General features: G+C 38.1%; 1 protein-coding gene across 1 annotated transcript in view; it reads right to left on the bottom strand.

Moving 5' to 3' along the window:
* The window catches only part of ROS1 (ROS proto-oncogene 1, receptor tyrosine kinase), a 148,916-nt gene that overhangs the window by 102,260 nt on the left and 26,553 nt on the right, over positions 1 to 20,103 (bottom strand). Inside the window, exons 5-12 of the mRNA XM_037727542.1 lie at positions 18,018 to 18,078; positions 14,362 to 14,510; positions 13,501 to 13,639; positions 6,813 to 7,014; positions 6,087 to 6,163; positions 4,492 to 4,614; positions 4,036 to 4,220; positions 3,132 to 3,229 (exon numbers count right to left, since the gene is read on the bottom strand). Coding sequence (XP_037583470.1) covers positions 3,132 to 3,229; positions 4,036 to 4,220; positions 4,492 to 4,614; positions 6,087 to 6,163; positions 6,813 to 7,014; positions 13,501 to 13,639; positions 14,362 to 14,510; positions 18,018 to 18,078 — 1,034 coding nt within the window. The remainder of the gene's footprint in view (positions 1 to 3,131; positions 3,230 to 4,035; positions 4,221 to 4,491; positions 4,615 to 6,086; positions 6,164 to 6,812; positions 7,015 to 13,500; positions 13,640 to 14,361; positions 14,511 to 18,017; positions 18,079 to 20,103) is intronic.

The raw sequence follows: 20,103 nt of genomic DNA, 5'->3' as shown, positions 1-20,103 counted from the left end.
TTGGCCTTCTGTTCTTGTTTTAAGGAATCAAAAAATTCAAAAACAGAAAGGGTTTCTTTTTTTTGAGACAATGTCTTACTCTATCACCCAGGCTGGAGTGCAGTGATGCAATCACAGCTCACTACAGCCTCAATCTCCTGGGTTCAAGTGATCCTCCCACACCTCAGTCTCCCAAGTAGCTGGGACCACAGGCGTGCCACTGCACTGGGCTAATTCTTGTATTTTTTGCAGAGACAGGGTGTCACCATGTTGCCCAGGCTAGTCCTGAATTCCTGGGCTCAAGTGATCTCCCCACCTTGGCTTCCCAGAGTGCTGGGATTACAGGCATGAGCCACCATGTCCAGCCAGGAATGGTCTTTCAAATCTTTAAAGAAAAACATACTATATAGAAATCACATGGCTAAATATGGTATTTAGTATAAAATACTTTCCTCCAAAAAACACACATCCTTAAGTCTAATTTTATCAGTAAATTTTTCTCATGCATTCTGGGTGATAAATGGAAGAAAGCAAAACATTTAAGTCATTTTTAGTTGCACAGTTATCATTTTGCCATAACAATCTAGCACGACTACTTTGCATTTGCAGTGGGCTGATTTTTTTTAATCTACAATTAATTCAGGCAATAGCACTACCATTTTATAAACCACAAAGAAATACCCCACATAAGACTAAAGCAGGACCACCCAGCAATCAGGAGAAAGAAGCCAATGAAAGAATTAGAGAAGCACATCTAGTTTAAAGTCAAACCTCACAGTAATGAGGCAGGTTATTTTAATAACGAAAAAGCAAACATACCACCAAAATATTTCATTGACAATGAAATATGTAAATAACGTTTTAACCAAAATACAAAACCATTAATATGGATGTAGCTAATTTACAATTCGTGATTATGGAGACAGGTGCTAACAGGAGCATATTTTGATAAATACTTCTCATCCCAACCCCAAGGACTGGCAGCATTCCAACCTCTCATCACAACTGTGAAATCATTTTCCTTGTCCTTGTTTAGGTCTGCTCTAATTTCCCTTGATGTCTGTTCCAAATCTTTATCAACTTTTTCAAAACTCCTATGCTAGAATAATGTCGAGATATAAGTTCCATTTTGAGATAAGAAGCTATTCTTTTCCCTGAGGAAGGATTGTAGCAGGCAAAAAGCAAAAACAGCTTGGCTCTTAATTTTCTGCTTTTGTTTCCCAAATTCAAAATCTTTAACAGAATTTGGGGAATTTTCAGAGTAGATAAAAGGAAAAATATCTGTGGTAAAGATTACAATTATTATATTGAAGCAGGGAGGAAGAAAAAGAAAAATAGAAGGTGAAGAGATTTGGTGCATGGGAAGAGGAGGACAGAGTGAGGAGGAGTAGCTGGGGTGGAAGGAAGATGGGGAAGTGGTGATAGGAAGAAGAGCAGAGGCTTACAGTAAGTCTCACTTCAGTGAGGAGATAATTCAGCAGTGCAAAAAGAACAGCATGGGGAAAAATATTTCTAATACCAGGACAATACACTGTTTCACACGTTTGCTGTCCGTTAGGACCACTATACACAAACTATTGCTAAAAGGTACATGCTGATTTTTACAGAAACTCTCCTATCATGGTATGGAGAGATGGTTAGAAGACAAGCCGTGGAGCAAGAAGTCCTGGAGCAAAACTTGTTCCAGGGCCTGTCTGGTTCCACTTTTTCCACTGGTTCCATTGCAAAACAGCTCTATCATCTTGGACAATTACTGAATCAACCTGTGTTTCCCTTTCCTTATCTAGAAAACTAAGATAATAAAAGTATTTATTTCATAGAGTTGAATACAAATTAAATGAATTATTGGACATAATACACTTAGAAACACATTAAGTATAAATACTAATTATCATTATCATTTCTAGTCACATTGCAAAATATAAGCACAAGCCCATTTTATCCTAATGGAAAAAAAGAGCCACTGAAGACCTCACTGATCTCATTTGAGATTGATTAATGAGTGAAATTCATTATCATCAGAATGAGTCATTTTGTGTAAGTGTCAATAACAAAGTTACATTTCACAGGACCGCAGACCTTTACAAATGAAAACGATAAGATCCAGAGGATCCTTGTCCTACATCACAAAGTATTTTGAAATATCCCATAATTCAGTAATTCACTTAGACCCAAGAAGTTAGAATAAATCCTTAGTGAATTGTGAATGAATAGGAATAGAAAGCTTGATTTTAAAATCAAAAATGAACAATCTTTTTTAAGAAGCCTTTGTTTGCGAAAAACATGTTATGAGCTATATTTTTTTCATTCAAAATGAAAGCAACTTTATTCCTATAGGAATAAAAAAAATTTAATCTTACAAATATGGGCCTTGCCTATTGGTTACTAATCTGTTATTATCTGGTCGTACCTGAGAAATAACCCCAATAACACTTTTTATGTGTTTATCCTTCACATTCATATACATTTGGAGTTCACAAAATACATTCACAATGAATATCTCATTTTGTCCTCAAAATAATCCAACTGGGTAAGTATTATTACCTTCCCTATATGGATTGATAAACCAATGGTCACAGATATGATGTTACTTGCTTGAGGTACTACTGCAATTTAACAGCACTGCGGTACAATGTGTTCATTTCATTTGTGGGTAGGAGGCAGAGTTATCAGTTTCTGTCTCCTAAGGTGGATGCTAGTAGCTTTCTTATTAAGGAGACTCTTGATAGATGTAAGAACCAGGCCAGAGGAATGAACTAAATCTGAATGGCTTAGCAAAAGGAGCAGGTGCAATAAAGGGGCATCTCACAGGTAGTATCGAGGGGGGCAATGAGACTGAGTTCCACCGTAAAGAAGTGGCAAATCCAGGACTAGAACCCAGGTCCCTGACTCCAAGACAAGTCTTTCCCATGTGCCCATATTTGGCCATGAAAGAAAAAGGAAAAACTTTAGAGGAGTTGATTTATGTTTGAAAAAAATTTTCCTCCTGGCTCTACCAAATGAAAAATTTGCCTGGATGTAATTAAAATTACCTAAAATAAGATGCATAGATAGGCTCATCTAGTACTACAATGTTTCTTTAGCAAGCAAGTTTCTCAAAAACTATTTATTGCCAATGGAAGAGAATTTATTTTTACAAGGCTAACACTTACCCATTGTATGAATCAGCCACAATTTTTCGAGGTGCACTAATGGAAGGTGGAGTAATTTCCTCGATGTTTGAGCAATTCTTTAAATCACAGACACATACCTAAAACATAAAAAAAATACCAGTAGGATTAGCATCCATCTATATAGCATTCAATTCAGCCAACAAGTATCCCCGAGGATCTGTTCTGTGCTTGGAATTGTACTAGGCACCGAGCACATTCCAAGACAAACAAAAAAGCCCTTAAACGGCAGTTTTATATCCTATATCCTAATGAGCTTATACATTATTGACATCAATGCAATACAAATGCGTATTCCCTGGCTTGTAGAGGCATTCGACTATGTTTAACATTTAAGCTATATTTAAGTTTATGGGCTTCTAACCGTAGCAATGGCTGTTGCTTATTGTGATATGCCTGTACCTTCCAAAGAAGTAGAATTTGAAACATGTCAATACTGTGTGTCTTCATCAGCTCAAAATAATCCTTATGCAACTTAAAGAAAAATTTAGTACTACTGTATCTGTGGAGAACTACTAAATTTCCCTCTGGTTATGATATAATTTTAAATGTCTGCAGCTGACTTTTATCATGACTGGCAGTATTATCTAATGACAACACAGGTACCACCACTATCTTATGGAAGATAAATTATCTTTAGTATAAATCCATGACTCTAAAAAATTATGAATGAAGGTGATTTAAGTCTACGTGAGGACTAGGACTCAGTAAAGTCTATACCCTCCTATATGCCAGATCTATGATTCATTGATAATCTAGTATATAAAGCATAGTAAATACTTGAGAATTTATTGAATAAGAGAATTGTATTTAGTATTAAATATACCAAGATGTGCATATCAGTAGCACTACCTATCACCATTCCTCTTTAACTTCTCAGACTAACCAGTTCATCCATGATGAAATACATTCTTTGATAAAGCCAGTCTATGGAGATAGAAGAAATTAATCCTGAACCTCTGTAGAAAATTCTCAGGTCAGACACATCAGACATGTTGGTAGCCTTCTTCACCCATATGAAAGTTCCTTCAGAGAAATAAACAATTTGCTGGTGGACATCAACTGATATTCCTAGAAGAGCGATGCAAGTGCACATACATTATTACATAACAACCAGGACAAAAAGCTTATATGAATGAGAATTTATTTATTTAATGTTTAATAAATTAAAATAGAAGCCTTTTATTTTAAAAGAAAATATTCTTCTAATTTCTTCTAATATATTAGGATATTAAGAGAATATGTTCTAGAAATATTCAAAAATTGTCTTTTATTCTAGAAGTACTTCTTTTAGAATCTTTTTTTTGCACACTAAGGAATCATTTCTTGCTATCATACTGACCTGTAATATTATGGTATATAGCATCCAACTGAAGGCAATGTGCTTCATCTACTAAATGTTTTAAAGATCTCTTTCTTAGAGAAGTTTTTCTGGATAAAAAGAGCCACTGTTCCTCTTCTTGAACTGAAAACAACAACATGATTTGCAGACAGGTAGACCAACCACAGGTACGCTAACACACACAAAAAAGATCAATATTACTCTTCAAAGCAAGGGGGCTAGTGCTTGAAAGAGGCTGGCCAAATTTTCTCTGAGGACACTGGGGAATTGCATCTATGGTATAATCCACATTATTTTATGATTGGAGGTGGGAAGTACAGTAACAATCAAGTAGGATTTATGTTTATATGTTCCTAAATAACCCAGACATGACATCACATGATGTATCACTGTTCTCAACAGTCTTGCCCCAGCTCAGCTCATTATTTTCAGCCACAAGATTTGGCTCGGTGGAGGTGGTCCACCCCAGGCCAGAGTGGGTTATGCACAACACACACATATAAACAGACACTGGTTATCTCTGTATTATCTTCAGTATCTTTCCCTTTGGGATAGAAGAAAGGTCCTTAGAGGAATGGCACTTGAAGGCTGCAGAACTCTGTTTGATGTCCTGTTCAAGTAGAGACTGATGCAGGGTGTATGGGTGAACATTTTTAGGGTATTTAGTGAACATTACGCAATAATCACAGTAACAACAACCTCAACTCTGCTTTATATTTAACTCACCCTTTGGATGTGCTTCTGACATAATAAAAATACCTCTCCCTCCCTAGAGTCTAGGAACAGCTAAAAAAACCAAAGGCTGATGATAGATGACATTCAATATCCTTTGGCATAGGCATGCACAGATTAGAGTAAGGGGCAGACAAGTCAACAAATAGGGTTCTAGCAAAAATAGAAAAGAGACTCCTAGAATTCTGAATCTTTGCATGTTCTTAAAAATCTTTTATTAGTTTTCCCCAAAATTTCCAGTACCTCTTAGAAAGCATTTTCATTTATTATTTTTCTCGTATATACACAGTAAGTATACATACGAATACAGTAAGTATTCAGTCTCTTGAGGTAATCATTAAAACACCAAAACCAAAAAAAAAAGAGTGCTTACAAAATGATAACAAAAGATACTTCGGCAGATTGAATACTCATATAGTAAAAGATAAATATTAAAGTTCAGGCATATTTAAAAACAAAGATACTGGAAAAATGATGTCATATATATTAAATAATTATAAATAATCTAAAATAGGGATTAGGGCAGAAAAATTATATGTATCCCCTAAGTGAGTAAATGTGAGTCACAAACACTAGTAATTTCAACTGAAACCAAAGATTTGAGGCCATTTTTTTAAAACCTGAACTTTTTAATTCTGATTTTTAATTCCCAAATTCTAATATTAAAACTTTAAATCTAACCACTTACTTCAATTCATTAAATACTTAGGTTCATTTGAATTGAAAACTTATCAAGTACCCCAAAAAATAATACTCATTTGGGCAGAAGAGGTGAGTCTTGAGGTCTACCAGGTGACCTGGCTCTGAAACCACCCTTGCCACCCTCATTCCTGTGTAGCTAAAGGAGCGAGCCTGAGGCATACCTGCTGAAGATGAAGTGGTAATACTAGATTCTGCTTCTGGACCCTCACCAACTTCATTTACTGCTGCAATAGAAAACCTGTTCCAAAAACAATTTGGAGAGATGTGTTTCATATGGCATGGTGTGAACATGAGACAAAAATAGAAGGAGCAATAACATTTCTATTTAAAGGATGATGTGGCAATGCATGGGTCTAGTTACGTGGTGCCACTGCTCAGCACTAAAATGACCATCAATCACATCCTTGTTTGCATTCCCCTAGAACAGTTCAGGGTCATGGAGGTCAAATGCTGAACTCTGCTATCTGCACGACCCCCATTCTTCTCCAAATTTAAAGAGCCTTAGTAAATGCTAGAATAGCTAACAATAATAAAATAATTCCCCTGGTGGTTAACAAAAATACCTAAACAGAACTCCACCTCCTTACTTTTTTCATACTGAATTCAACGAAAATTTTACATTCATGGTGTTTATGATGTCTTTATTAGCCCATATTTATAAGTATGCTCTGAATATGATAGAAACACTTGAGAAGTTTTTGCTTAGGGTGCTATAATCTAATAAGCATATAAGCTTGAGGAAAACCACAATGACTTCAGTCCAACACAAGGGAGTCAGTGGCACTTCTCAAAGTACATTTAAACTATTTGATAGATATATTTCTTAAATAATTATCATGCCTGCAGCCATGCTGGTTACATTTTCCTCTGCATCATTTAATTCTTACCTGTAGACAGTATTTGGTAACGTGGAGTAAAACTGGAAACTGGTTCTCTGTGTCCCTGCATCTAATTTTTGATGTTTGCTGATCAGCCTTAAGTTATAACCCAAAATAGGTCCACCTGGGAATTGAGGTGGATCCCAGCTGACTTCCACAGTGTCGGGACTTGAGCTCTCAATATTCCCAATCAAAGGTGCAGTTTCAGGAACTGGAAGAGACAATGGTGACAAAGTGAACAGAAAAATGTGCAAATGTGATGTTTTAAAAATGAGATTTTAAAAAGTCTTGTTTTTTAAAAAAATTAATGGAAATATAATAATTTTATTAATATTCAAAATATGTGACAGAGGAAAGGTGGAAAGATGTCTAAACCAGTTAGCTCCTTTCTCAAGAGGCTCTTTCAAAGGTTACTTTCCTCATTTCTAATTAATGAAATAAAATTAAATATAGTAATATACAAATACAATAACGGTTCTTTAAAAAAAGTCATCAGGGGCCGGGTGCGGTGGCTCACGCCTGTAACCCCAGTACTTTGGAAGGCCGAGGCGGGTGGATCACAAGGTCAAGAGATCGAGACCATCCTGGTCAACATGGTGAAGCCCCGTCTCTACTAAAAATACAAAAAATCAGCTGGGCATGGTGGCGCATGCCTGTAATCCCAGCTACTCAGGAGGCTGAGGCAGGAGAATTGCCTGAACCCAGGAGGCGGAGGTTGCGGTGAGCCGAGATTGCGCCATTGCACTCCAGCCTGGGTAACAAGAGTGAAACTCCGTCTCAAAAAAAAAAAAAAAAAAAAAAGTCATCACGAATCTCTAGAGACTTAAATGAGTTGGAACATGGGATGGAACCAGTTTAGGAAAAAGAGGAGAATCTGACCAAAACTGGAGTCAATGATTGACATGAGTTAAAAAAAAAGGTCCGTCTGAGCCCTTTTCACTCACTTGGGGTAGACTTTCTGGTTCCAGCTAGAGATGTGGGTTCAGATAAGCTGGAATTTGAACAGTCAGCTTCAATTTTGTTGGCATCAGCTCTAATGACTCAGACTACACTTTCTTTATCCCAGCTCTCAGGTCCTGGAAATCCATGCTGACTGAGCTTCAGCACCCCTGCCCTTGCAAAGGAATTAAAGGAGCCTGTATGAAATGACTGAGCATTCACACACAGTCCCCAGAAGCTACTTAAGTGTAAAAAGAAAGGATAACAAATGATCTGACAGCCTAGCTTCCATCTGTGTCACCACCTACTTTTCAAACCCAAACCCCTGAAACCACACTCTTTTATTTCCTCTTTCCATAGAAAGACACAATTGGAAGTCATTTTGCTCTTGAGTAGACTTCTCTCCCTCTGAACACTTTTGGCAAATGCTCTGCATCACCACTGACTTTTAAAAGCCCTCTTAATTGCTCTCTTAGCCTTTCTCTGATGTAATTCCTCTCCAACTCTCAGGCTAATTTTCAGCAAACACAAGCGTCATTGCATCACTCTTTGGCTCCATGTAGTCAATTACCATGATAAACAGGGGGAAAATAAATTTCTCCCACTGAATTATAATAGAATTAGAATGTCAAAATTTAAGTAATTAGGGTCAATGCCCAAATGTGATCTGCTACCATTGAAGCAAGTTAAATGTCACCTACATGGCAAGATGTGATGATTGTCCAGGTCTTTCCCACCAAAACAAAACAAAACAAAACAAAAATCTTCCTTGAAATGCTGGTATCCCCTGCCCTGCAATCATTCATCTTCACTAAGACATTATTTTCTGAAAGGACCCAGTTAAAAGGCAATAGCGCCATTTAGGCCAGGGGCAGTGGTTCGTGCCTGTAATCCCAGAACTTTGAGAGGCTGAGGTGGGCCATTCATTTGAGGCCAGGAGTTTGAGATCAGCCTGGCCTACATGACAAAAACCCATCTCTACTAAAATTATACAAATTAGCCGGGCACGGTGGCATGCGCCTGTAATCCCAGCTACTTGGGAGGCTGAGGCACAAGAATCACTTGAACCTTGGAGGCAGGGGTTATAGTGAACCGAGATCGTGCCACTGTACTCCAGCCTTGGTGACAGAGTGAGACCTCATCTCAAAAGACAAAAAAAAAAGGCAATAGCACCATTTAAAATCATGTCATTCCCATAGCTAAAGAGAATAGGGCTATGAGGCAATTAACATAATATAGTTAAGTTTCTAACATTTGATGTAACTAGAAAAGTGAGAAAGAATCAGAAACATGAGACACTATCCATAAGAAGGACACTCATAGGGCCTAGAAGACACAGAGGGTATGTGAGCTTGCTTATCCAGGAGAAAGGCTCAGAAACGGACAGCAAAAGTTGCTTTCATTATTTTAATTTGCCCAGTCATTGTATCTGCACGGTTATTTCTCTAGCACCAGAAAATGTCCCCTCACTGTTGGATAACATGTGGCATTGCTGGGAACAGGAAGAATTCATTCTACTCTGATATGGAAAATTTCAAACATGGTCCTAGGCCAAGGTCTGATCTGAGGTTCTGAGCAAGAATAGTCAGAATAATCAGCAGAGGTGGCCACACAAACCCTGAGATCTGACAAGCAAGGAGAGCGCACTCATCAGGAAAGGGGGGAAATGCCCCAACCAACTTCATCAGCTGCTCGGCTCTGCTTAGGTCCAAGGCCTAGATCAGCCTGAGGCTCTCTGCACATAGGTGTATCTCCAGAACTGAGGGTTAAGGCAACCAGCCCAAAGCAAGTCTTCCTGGGTTGCCTCTGCTAACTCTGAGGGTGAAGGCACCAGACAACTCTCCCTTAGTGTCTGCCCCAGCATTCGCCTTCCTCTAAGCCTTCTGGTTTGAATCCTTTTCCTGGTGTAGAAGTCGCATCTTCAAAATAATAAGTCAGAGAATACCCCAACATGTATTCTGTTTTTAAAAAGCAGTTTTGATAAAATCTTAAAATATTATAGTAACCTCCCAGCTGGTCTCTTCCTCTGTACTTGCAAATCTCATTCTCTCAATCTATTCTATGTGCAGTTGCCAAAATTTTCTTTTTGAGAAGCATGTGAAGCAATTACTGCTCTGCTTTAAAACCTTCCACAACTCCTAACTACCTTCTAGATAAAGTAAAGTACAAAATCCTTAGCCAGGACACTTAATATTCTTGGTAATCTGTACCTAGTCTGCCTTCCCAATGTTATTCTCACTGTTTTTCTTCCTGTATCCTATGCTTCCAGCAGATGAAATACTGACTGTTTTCCCTCCATGCCTTAGAATCCAATCTTGATGACCCTGGTCACACAGACACCTGCACCTGCCCTTGTCTCTCCTCACCTCATGTCTAACTCAACAGGCGAAAGTTCCTCCAGAGAGATTTCTTTGATATTTCATTTCAGAAATAATATTTCCCTCTTCTAAAATTCCATGGGAATTGTCAGTACCTTTTCTATGTGCTTAATCAAGCCTTACCGTATTGTGGACTTAGTTAGGCATGTGCTTTATCTCTTTCACATGAGAGTAAGCTTTTTAATGTCAGTATCCTGCATCTATAGATAGCCCATGAGTGTATTTTGAACAAGAGAATAATAACATATACGTAGAGCTAGAATTGCCCTAAGGATATATTAGTATTCAGAGGACAGCAGCTCAGATAACGTTATATTCTGCTAGGGCAACATTCTGTATGAAGGATGGGAAAGTGGGGAAGCAGGAATCTAGCAGACAAAAAGCTTTTTGTTGCTTTCCAGAGATAATGTTACTGTGTCATACTCAATCACCTTCATTTTTTAAACACTTTCATCACTTGGCTTTGAGACACCACAAGCTCCCGAATATCTCCTTCTCAGTGTCCTTTGCTGTCCTTCCTCTTCTTCCTGGCAACCAAATATTGGGGGCCCCCAGGCTGATACCTTGATCTTCTCCTTTTTTCAAACACATTCACTTTTAGCATGTTGCCTCCAGGCCTATGGCTTGAATCACATCTCTATGTTGATAACTTCTAAACTGGTAGTGTAGATACCTTCGACCTACCTCCTGAGTTCCATATCCATTCATTTCATTGCTTTCTCAGCAATTCCACTTGGATATCCAATAGACATCCAAATTTTACTTGGCTGGAACAGAAATGTTGATTTTCTCCAGGAAAGCCACTTCTCCTTTACCCTTGTTCCTGTCTCAGTAAATGATGACACTCAGGTATTCAGACTGAAAGCCTAAGTTAGCAAGTTTGATTTTCCCAACATCCTGACCAAATCCATTCAGCAACACCAACAGCTCAATCTTCAAAATACATGACAAACCTTTTCCCCTTTTCCCGTGATCATCCTTGACAGAGCCATCACCAAATCAAGCCTGACTTGCTTGGCCTCCTAACGCTCCCCTCCTTCCACCCTCCCAGTCTGTTCTCCATGCAACAGCCAGATTGAAAGTTTTAAAACTTGAGCCAGTCTCTCCTTTGCTTAGAACTCTCCAGAGACATTCTGTCACACTTAGAATAAAATATGTACTCCTTATCAGGGTCAGCATTGCCCCACGTGACCAAGCATCTGGCTACCTGTCACATCCCACCTCCTACTTTCCACCAGACTCATGGTGCCCCAGCCACTCAAGGCCATACCTCAATACACCCAGCTTATTGCCTCTGCAGGCTCTCTGTCTTTGCTCATCCCTCTTCCTGGAAAACACATTCTTGGATATTTGCATGTCTTTTTGTCTCATGTCATTCAAAGCAGCTCTTCCCCAACCAGCCCATGTTCCCTCCCCAGGTGTTCTCTATTATTAGTATACATTACTTTTATTCTTAGCACTCACTTCCATGTGAAATTACACTGTAATATTTGGTGAGATGCTTCCTCATTTCTCATGTTATATCAACCCATGAATTTTGTGTAACTATTTCTGCTTCTTACCATACCTCACTCTGCCCCTTAGAGAAGGATAAATACCTGCTTGGTGGCAGGAGCCTTGGTTCTCTGTAGGGTGGAGGTGATGATTCAGAGGTCTTGAGAGAAGTAATTTGGTCTCCTTATCCTTCCCTGTCTAACAAACTCAGCAAGAAGCAGCCATGTCTGCTCAGCAGACTCAAACTTTCTCTTAAGTGGGTTGTTTTAAAGTCTATCATTATCCAATTTAATCTTTATCAGAAATAATATTGATACTTCTGCAGCCATCTTCTGGCCATTTTTGTTTTTAATCTTCCATTGGTCCAGACTCAGAATAAGAAGAAGGGTGCTATTCATTGGGTTTTCTCATGACCCAACAAATACTTTTACTTAATTACTTATCTAACTATCTTCCCTAGCTGGAATGCAAGAACAATGTCTGGTATATAATAGGTCCTTGATTAATACTTGAATGAATGAAAAAAGTGTCCAATCTTCTTTTCAATGATATTAAAAATATAATATAAAAAATAACCACCTTTCCAGTTAAAAAAAAAAAAAGGAAGTGAATTTTTTACAGATGTTATTTTTTCTGCAGCCAAAGAAGTTTATAACCTAGGCAATAAAAGACTAAAATTATATCAAGAAATAAAAATTGAATCTAAACATATCTATACGACACCACTTCCACCGTGGGCCTCTCACCTGGGTCACTGCTAGGCTTCCTACCAGTTCTTCTTGCTTCCTCCCACACCCCAGAGTTCATTCTCCATACAGCAGCCAGTAATCCTTTTAATGTATAAGGCAGGTCTCATTAGATCATGCCACTCTTTTCCTCAAAACCTTGCAGTGACTCTCCTTCCAGAATAAAAGCCACAGTCTTTACCAAGGTCCCTGAGATAGACTGGGATCTGGCCCCCATCACCTCTCTGACCTGAGCTGTTACACCTCTGCCTCCTTCACTCTGGTTCAGCCACATGGGCCTCCTAGCTGCTCCTTGATCAGGCCAAGGATGTTCTTGCCTTAGGTCTTCCACATGGGCTGGCCCTCTGCCTGGAACTCTCTATCTGAGATAGCTTCCTGGCTGACTTCCTTGCCTCCTTTTAGTCTTTGCTCAAACTTCACCCCACCATCTCACTGAGGCTCATTCTGGCCACCTTATTTCATACTGCCACTGGCCTCTCCTTCCCTCTTCACTCTTCATTTCCAGTACCCTAAAGGACAAATCTGCTCAAAATATTCTTCTTACTATAGCACATAGCACCATCCCGCTTACAACGTACTTTATTTATTTCTTATGTTTATTGAAGAATATTTCTCTTCCACCAAAATGTGAGCTCCAGCTGGGTGAGGTGCCTGACACCTGTAATCTCAGCACTTTGGGAGACCAAGGCGGTCAGATCACTTGAGGTCAGGAGTACGAGACCAGCCTGGCCAGCATGGCAAAACCCTGTTTCTACTAAAAGTACAAAACATTAGCCAGGCATGGTGGTGCATGCCTGAGTCCCAGCTACTGGGGAGGCTGAGGCAGGAAAATCACTTGAACCCAGGAGGTGGAGGCTGCAGTGAGCCAAGATCGTACCACTGTATTCCAGCCTCAGCAACAGAGCAAGACTCTGTCTCAAAAAAAAAAAAAAGTGAGCTCCGCAAGAGCAGGCATCATTGTGTGTTTTGATAATAAACATATTGTGAGTACCTAGAATACTACCTGGCACATGCTTATGTACCCAATTGTTGAATGGCTCAATTAACAGGAAGGAATAGTTTTGTTTCATTGTTTAAAATAAAAACTAAATCAAAGCTTTGGAATTACGTCTTTTCATAAGCAATGTGAGCACAACATACCTCCATGCGGATGAGTCCTGTAGCTGGGACTTGGAGGAGAGTAGAGCTGCAGCTGCGCTGTGAAGATCCACACCACTCGGAAAATGTACTCGGTGAAGGGGTGCAGGGCTTCAACCACATAGGACAGTTTGGACACGGTCTAGATCAATGAGTGATCAATAATCAGCATATATAGAATCACCACCCCACATTGGGACTCAAGAGCATAGATTAATTTGTAGAAGATGGATGGCTTGCCAGAGAAGACAAAATAGAGGCCTGGAGCTTAGAGCTAAGCCATTCAGATATCAGTGTGCAGAATTCACTCAGAAATTCTCTCCTTCAAAATAGCAAAATTATGGATTCAATTATTTGGCATTTACCTGAAGGACTTACATTTTTCTATGTTAGTACACATAGTGTCTTGGGAATGTTTTTTTTTCTAAACTTTCTTATGTTTTCCTAAAAGGCACAGTCCTGGATGACCACCATAGACAGCACTTCTACATTGCAACAGCCCCCATGCGAATCTTTCTTCTACCCTCCATCCTACCTGGACTCATTTTAGCTGGGATGGGCAGATAATGACTAATGTGAAGAATGGCTATGTTATGCTATACTGAAGGAATAGCATATATGTCCAATATTATATTTTCCTTATAACATACATATTATATTTTCCTTATAAAAGAAGCCTTAATGTTAAGGTTTAGCATTAACATGTTACAGAGTAGCTGAGATTAAATTTCATCTAATCCAACTATCCATCTCATGCTTGAATCTTTTCTAGAAGGCCTTTATGCCTGTTACTGTAAGTAATAATTTGGTGCTTTTAAAAATAGGGAGTGGTCTGGGTTTAGGTACAAAGGCAGCCTTTCATACCTTAGTATAAGTCCAGCTTCCCAGAAACTGTGCATATTTCCACTGAATGATGTATTTTACTCCAGAGAAGTTGGCAGATTTCCATCGTAATGTCATATTGTAGCTTCCAATGGAAGAAGCAAAGGGTGCAGTTGGAAGACCTGCATTTTCTAGGGAGAAAACAAGATTTCACTCACCATGCACTCCTGTTCATCAGAGCAAGAGAATGTGTGCCTGTCTCATCTAGGGTTCTCCATATTTTCTTGCTAAAACTGCATTTTGCTACAATAACTCGCCTGAATAATCAATGGTATGCATATTCAATTTATTTTTAAAAATTAGTCAGTCTCTCAATCTTTTTTTCTATAGAATTTACTATTATCTTTGAACATAGTCTTTGTTTTGTTCTGATTTTGATTTTACAGGCAGATGACACAGCGCATTCTGAGCTGTCCAGTTTTCTCTTACAATATCACTCTCTTACAGGCAATGGGAGCCAGTGCTCAGAGCACATCTGTGGCACAACAGAACCATCCATTATCCTGGGATATGTACCCCAACATATTTCTGAAATTTTATACTCCAATTCTACTATTGCAGTGCATCTTAACACAAATTATTTTTTATACGTACAGAGCAATTGCCTTTACTCCAAAGGACTCTGTGATCAACTGTTTCACATTATAAAATATTTCAGGACATCTAAACATTAGACATATTACAATTGGCAGCACATATTTCTCAGGTGCTGCTTGCCAGGCATGGTGCTAAGGGCTAGACTTCTGAGTGGTACATCCCACTGGGATGAAATTATTTTAGTTTACTTTTTATATTTTTCCAAAATTGTGATGAATTTAATGCTTCAGCTTTCTTTTCTGGAAACAAAATCAGCGCTCTGGTTTAGAAAGCATGGTAAATTTGGTAGGGAGCTTAAAATGGCTAAATACAAAGTCCCAGGATCTCAGTCTTTCTGGTTAAGAGAAAATTGATACAGTTCTTATCACTACAGACACTAGACATAGACCAATTAAAGTCCATACTGTGTAATCCAGAAAAATCAGAGTCATTGTCATCTGAGGACCTAGCCACAAAGGGGCCTAGCACAACACTTCTCTGCTGATTCTTCTTTTTAGAGTTAATTTTTGGCTATTATAACTGAACAAGCAAAGCACAGCGCCATTTTTCTTCCCTTTCTTGTGAGACTCTCAGTACCAGGAATTAGAGTATGCTGTGGACATCCTGAAGGGGAGTCCAATGATGGAGTTGTCGGCAGAGTGAGGAAAAATAGCCAGGAGGCATCAGAAAGAAAAGTTGAGAACTGGCAGAAGTGATCAGTTATATAAGTACAAGTAAATGTAAATATCATAGCTAAATATAGACATATTTCAAAGCCATGGTGATACATATGAAAAAAAGGTAAAGTAGGTTTATGCTAAATTATCAAGGCAAAAAGAGAGCCAAATGAAAAAGAGAAGCTAGACTGAGCTCCATCCTATTTTCAGTATATGGCAGAGTGGGTAAGAAAAGGCTCTGTTACCAGGCACCTGGGTTATAATTCCAGAAATATCCCTTACCAGCTATGCGGCCTCAAGCAAATGTATAAACTTTGTGCCTCAATTTTCTCACCTGGAAAATGAGGTTAATAATAGTATGTATAACTCTGAGGACAAAAGGAGCTAATATATATGAATAAATAAGTGGTCAACTCATAAATGCCTAATAAAAAATAACTATTTTTGGCCAGGTATGGTGGCTCATGCCTAACTAATCAGGAGGCTGAGGCAGGAGGTTTGCTTGAGCTCAGGAATTTGAGGTTATAGTGTGCTGTGATTGTGCCACTATATTCTAGCCCGGGTGATAGAGCGAGACTCTGTCTCTCTCTCATATATGTATATACATATATATACACACATATAGATATATATGCACATATATATTTGTATATACAAATATATACTTATTTATTCATTTTAATATGTTATTAGCTATTATCATTTTCCATCATGTAAAAGGGGGTATGGGAGATATGTAAAATGAATATAGCATACCTACAGATAAATGACTCAGGAATCAGATGTGTTAAAGACAAATAAAATCTTAGGATCATGGACAAAATGATTCGTTATAACAGACTACAGATATGGCCCCTAAGTACAAATGCCTTTATTTAGACTTGGTACATCTCATTTGTTAGTGGTACATAGTCATTGATCCATTACCAAAGAGAAAATAAAAATAAAGCATTGATTACACTTGTATTCTAACAGAATTGTGTAATTAAGTTGGTAATATAATTTTAGAACATAATAAAGGAATGTAAATAAAAGATTTCACACTCCCTCAGTTCTGGTGTCCTTAGTTTCTCAGAAATTTTTTTCATGGTTCTCTGAACCAACAGAATTCTCTGGAGAACAGCTCCATTATTTTAAGTAGTATTAACTTAATAAGTATGTGTTAATACCAAATTGACTAACAATTTGATATTAATTGCTAGTATCTAACAATTTGGTAGATATTTGAAACAAATAAGAAATTGAAAGATAAAACTGTGTATTTATTTCATCCTTAAATAAAAATAATTGCATCCTAATGGGACCTGTGTACCTGTTGGGCACTGCACAACTCCTCTAACCTTAGGATCAGACTGGGTATCACCATCCAACAGATTTCACCTCTCCTTGTGTTTCTCTTGAGTGTTTAAAATACTCCATGGTTCCCTAAGAGATTGCTGTAATGGCCTGGAGCACATCAGTGCCCAGCTGGAAAATCATAAAATACAAATTTTATCCACAGCTAATTCCTATGACACAGAAAAATAATGCAATATCACTACTTCTCCACAGAAATGTCTAGGGTATCTTTCGTGGGACACTAAAGGGCAGAAGAAAATCAGAACAGCAAGATAAGATTCCCCTTCCAATTTCTATCAGCCACTGAGAGCAAGGAACAAGCCACTGAGTCAAGGACTACAATGTATGGAAGAACCAAGCATCTCTCAGACTTAACAGAACTGTCTGCCTGTTGGTGGGAGGATGCCCTAGGGAATTCAGGAATGCTGTCTGCTGACATCCAAGCTATGACTTATCAAAGCACTGGCCTTTAAGAAACTACTGAAGAATTAATACACTAAGGCAAGGCTACTTTGACATCCCCAACCTACTCTGAAATCAGGCAGAGGGAGCTGATAAACACCCAAACCCCCTACTTGCTCAAAATCTAACACTGAAAAGCATAGCTTCTGTACATTTTACAAATTTCTAGAGCCTTTTGAGGAGTCTTTCACACAATAGGCACTCTATTGGATAACTGTTAGCTTAATAATGGAAGGTACATTCAATACAATATACCTATACTTTCCATTCATTGAAACAGTGGCATTCCCTGACATCAAGTCTGCTCAGGATATACATTGTCTTGTCATTAAGATAGAAGTGAGTACACCTACTGAACTTGAGGACAAAATCTGGTCTTAAATATTAGTCATGTACTGTTTCCTCTGTTTTGTTCTGAAAGAAGAATCTTGCTGAGTCTTTTAAAATTGAATTCTCTATGTATTTTTTTATCATACTGAGATGCAGAAGTCAAGAGGTTTTGAAAGGTGTTTCATTATCTTTACATAAGTACAAGTCACTAGAGTGGCGTAGACTATTTTTTTAAAGTCGTGTGTGTCCTCTTACCCAGTACTTCCTCTTCATATGCACCTTCCGCACTGCTGCAGCCAACCTCACATGATTCCCACTGTGAAAGACAGGTAACATGCCAGTCAGGGCATCCTTGTTACTGGTTTTGCTAATAAGCTTCAATTAAATTGTGAAATCTGAATGCCTAACATGCAAGTATATCTTTGCCCACTATGTAAGTAAATCTTTGAAATCAGAGTGTCTAATACACAAGTACATCTTTATGTAAACTATTTCTACTGCAGTAAAATTCTCACTTGCTAGACTGGCGCTTCCCAAACTTTTGACCATGCTCTGTAACAAAAAATAATTTAACAAAACAACTTAGTATACACATACGTGTTGGAAAAAAGATTCCTAAACAATTCTTACTTTTCCTTCCATTTTTAGAAGTTTTACTGAGATATATTCACCTGCCATAAACTCACTTATTCAAAGTACACAGTTCAGTGCTGTATGAATATTCACAGAGTTGTGCAATAATCACTACGATCTAATTTTAGAACATTTTCATTGTCTTCAAAAGAAATCCCTTGTCTGTGATGTGCTCTTATATGTTCAATGCTATTCTATTCTATTTTTTCATTTTTTTTTTTTTTAGATGGGGTTTCACCATATTGGTCAGGCTGGTCTCGAACTCCTGACCTCAGGTGATCCGCCACCTCAGCCTCCCAAAGTGCTGGGATTACAGGCGTGAGCCACCTATTTTTTTCATTTTGTTTAATGCAACTCTTGATTCGCTGAATTGGCTTGATGACCTTCTAACGGGTCATGTCATACAGGTTGAGAAAACACTGAGCTCAGCAGTACAATTATGTGCTTGCCAACTTGGTCAATGTTTTAATGAGCTTAAAACCTAAAACTTTAGACTAAAATGATGCTTAGGGATTACCTATTTATTTTATATATCCTGGTCTTCCTTGGAAAATTAAACATTGACTATAAATTTATATAGTAGCTGAACATTTTAATGAATATCTTTATATTAAGGTTGAGTTTTCAAATCTACGAAAACTTAATGATGTTTACATTTTATTTCATTATTGAAAAATACAGTACACAATTTGATGACTGCAACACAAATTTCCTGCAGCTCTTAACAGATGCATTAACATTGGCTACAAAACACACACACATACTTGGAGAAAAGGTACACATTGTTAAAGTACAACACAATCATGATCTATCTTCCTGTTCTCTTTCAATTTGTAACTATAATACCTAGGACAACATGCTATTGTTTCTCATGATAATAGTGGAAACCATGGCACAATACATTTGCCCTAAAAAGAAGGGCTGTAACTTGCAAATATGAACAGTTCAGTCTTTGCTCTGCAAACTAAAAGGAAGGATGCCTGATAAGTCCAGGTTTGCTTTAGTTAAGGATTAATTTAAACACCTCAGTTTGGGTTTGGAATTATTTAACTTCAAGGTTTAGTATACATTTCAAATACTGCTTACATATTTTAATAAAACATTCAACATATTTATTAACTGCAAAGAATAAACAAGCCAATTTACAGCAAAATTATTATATAACATGAGTTTTTTTTTTCTTTCAAAAAGAAAACTGAGGATAAGAAAGGAGAAATATTTGAAAATACAGATTATTTTGAAACATAGCTAGTCCTGACAATCAGGGAAAATTGTGTTCCTGTTTTTTTCTGATACTTTCAGGGGAAACAGATAATAAAATTCCCATCCTTCTGGGAGTTTAAAAGTTATCTCAAGTGGAGACAAAGCTAACAACTATGTTTCCTTCTACCTCTCTCCCCAGCCCATTGTCCCACCCCTTTCACCTCCTTTCACCCCTCCCTGAACTATGGTGGCAATTTAACAGTGGACTTCAAATAAAGTTAACCAGTGTTTCTCAAGCTTGAGCTGCCTAGAGAGAATCTAAAGGTGATTGGATTTAAGGAATTTACAGAATCTGAGCCTGAAGCCCTTGGATGGGACATTCATGTGGCATATTCCAAGTTAGTGTGCTGCCATTCCCATACTGGAAGCCAAGTTTACTCTTCCTGGAGCCTACATTAGCTTGCTCTCTCTGTTCCCACCCATACTCCCATCTTCCCCATCGTAG

Source organism: Cebus imitator, unplaced genomic scaffold, assembly GCF_001604975.1.
Source record: "Cebus imitator isolate Cc_AM_T3 unplaced genomic scaffold, Cebus_imitator-1.0 Scaffold11, whole genome shotgun sequence".
NCBI lineage: Eukaryota > Metazoa > Chordata > Mammalia > Primates > Cebidae > Cebus > Cebus imitator.
Note: the sequence above shows the minus strand (reverse complement) of the source record. Positions and strands in the feature narration are given on the sequence as shown.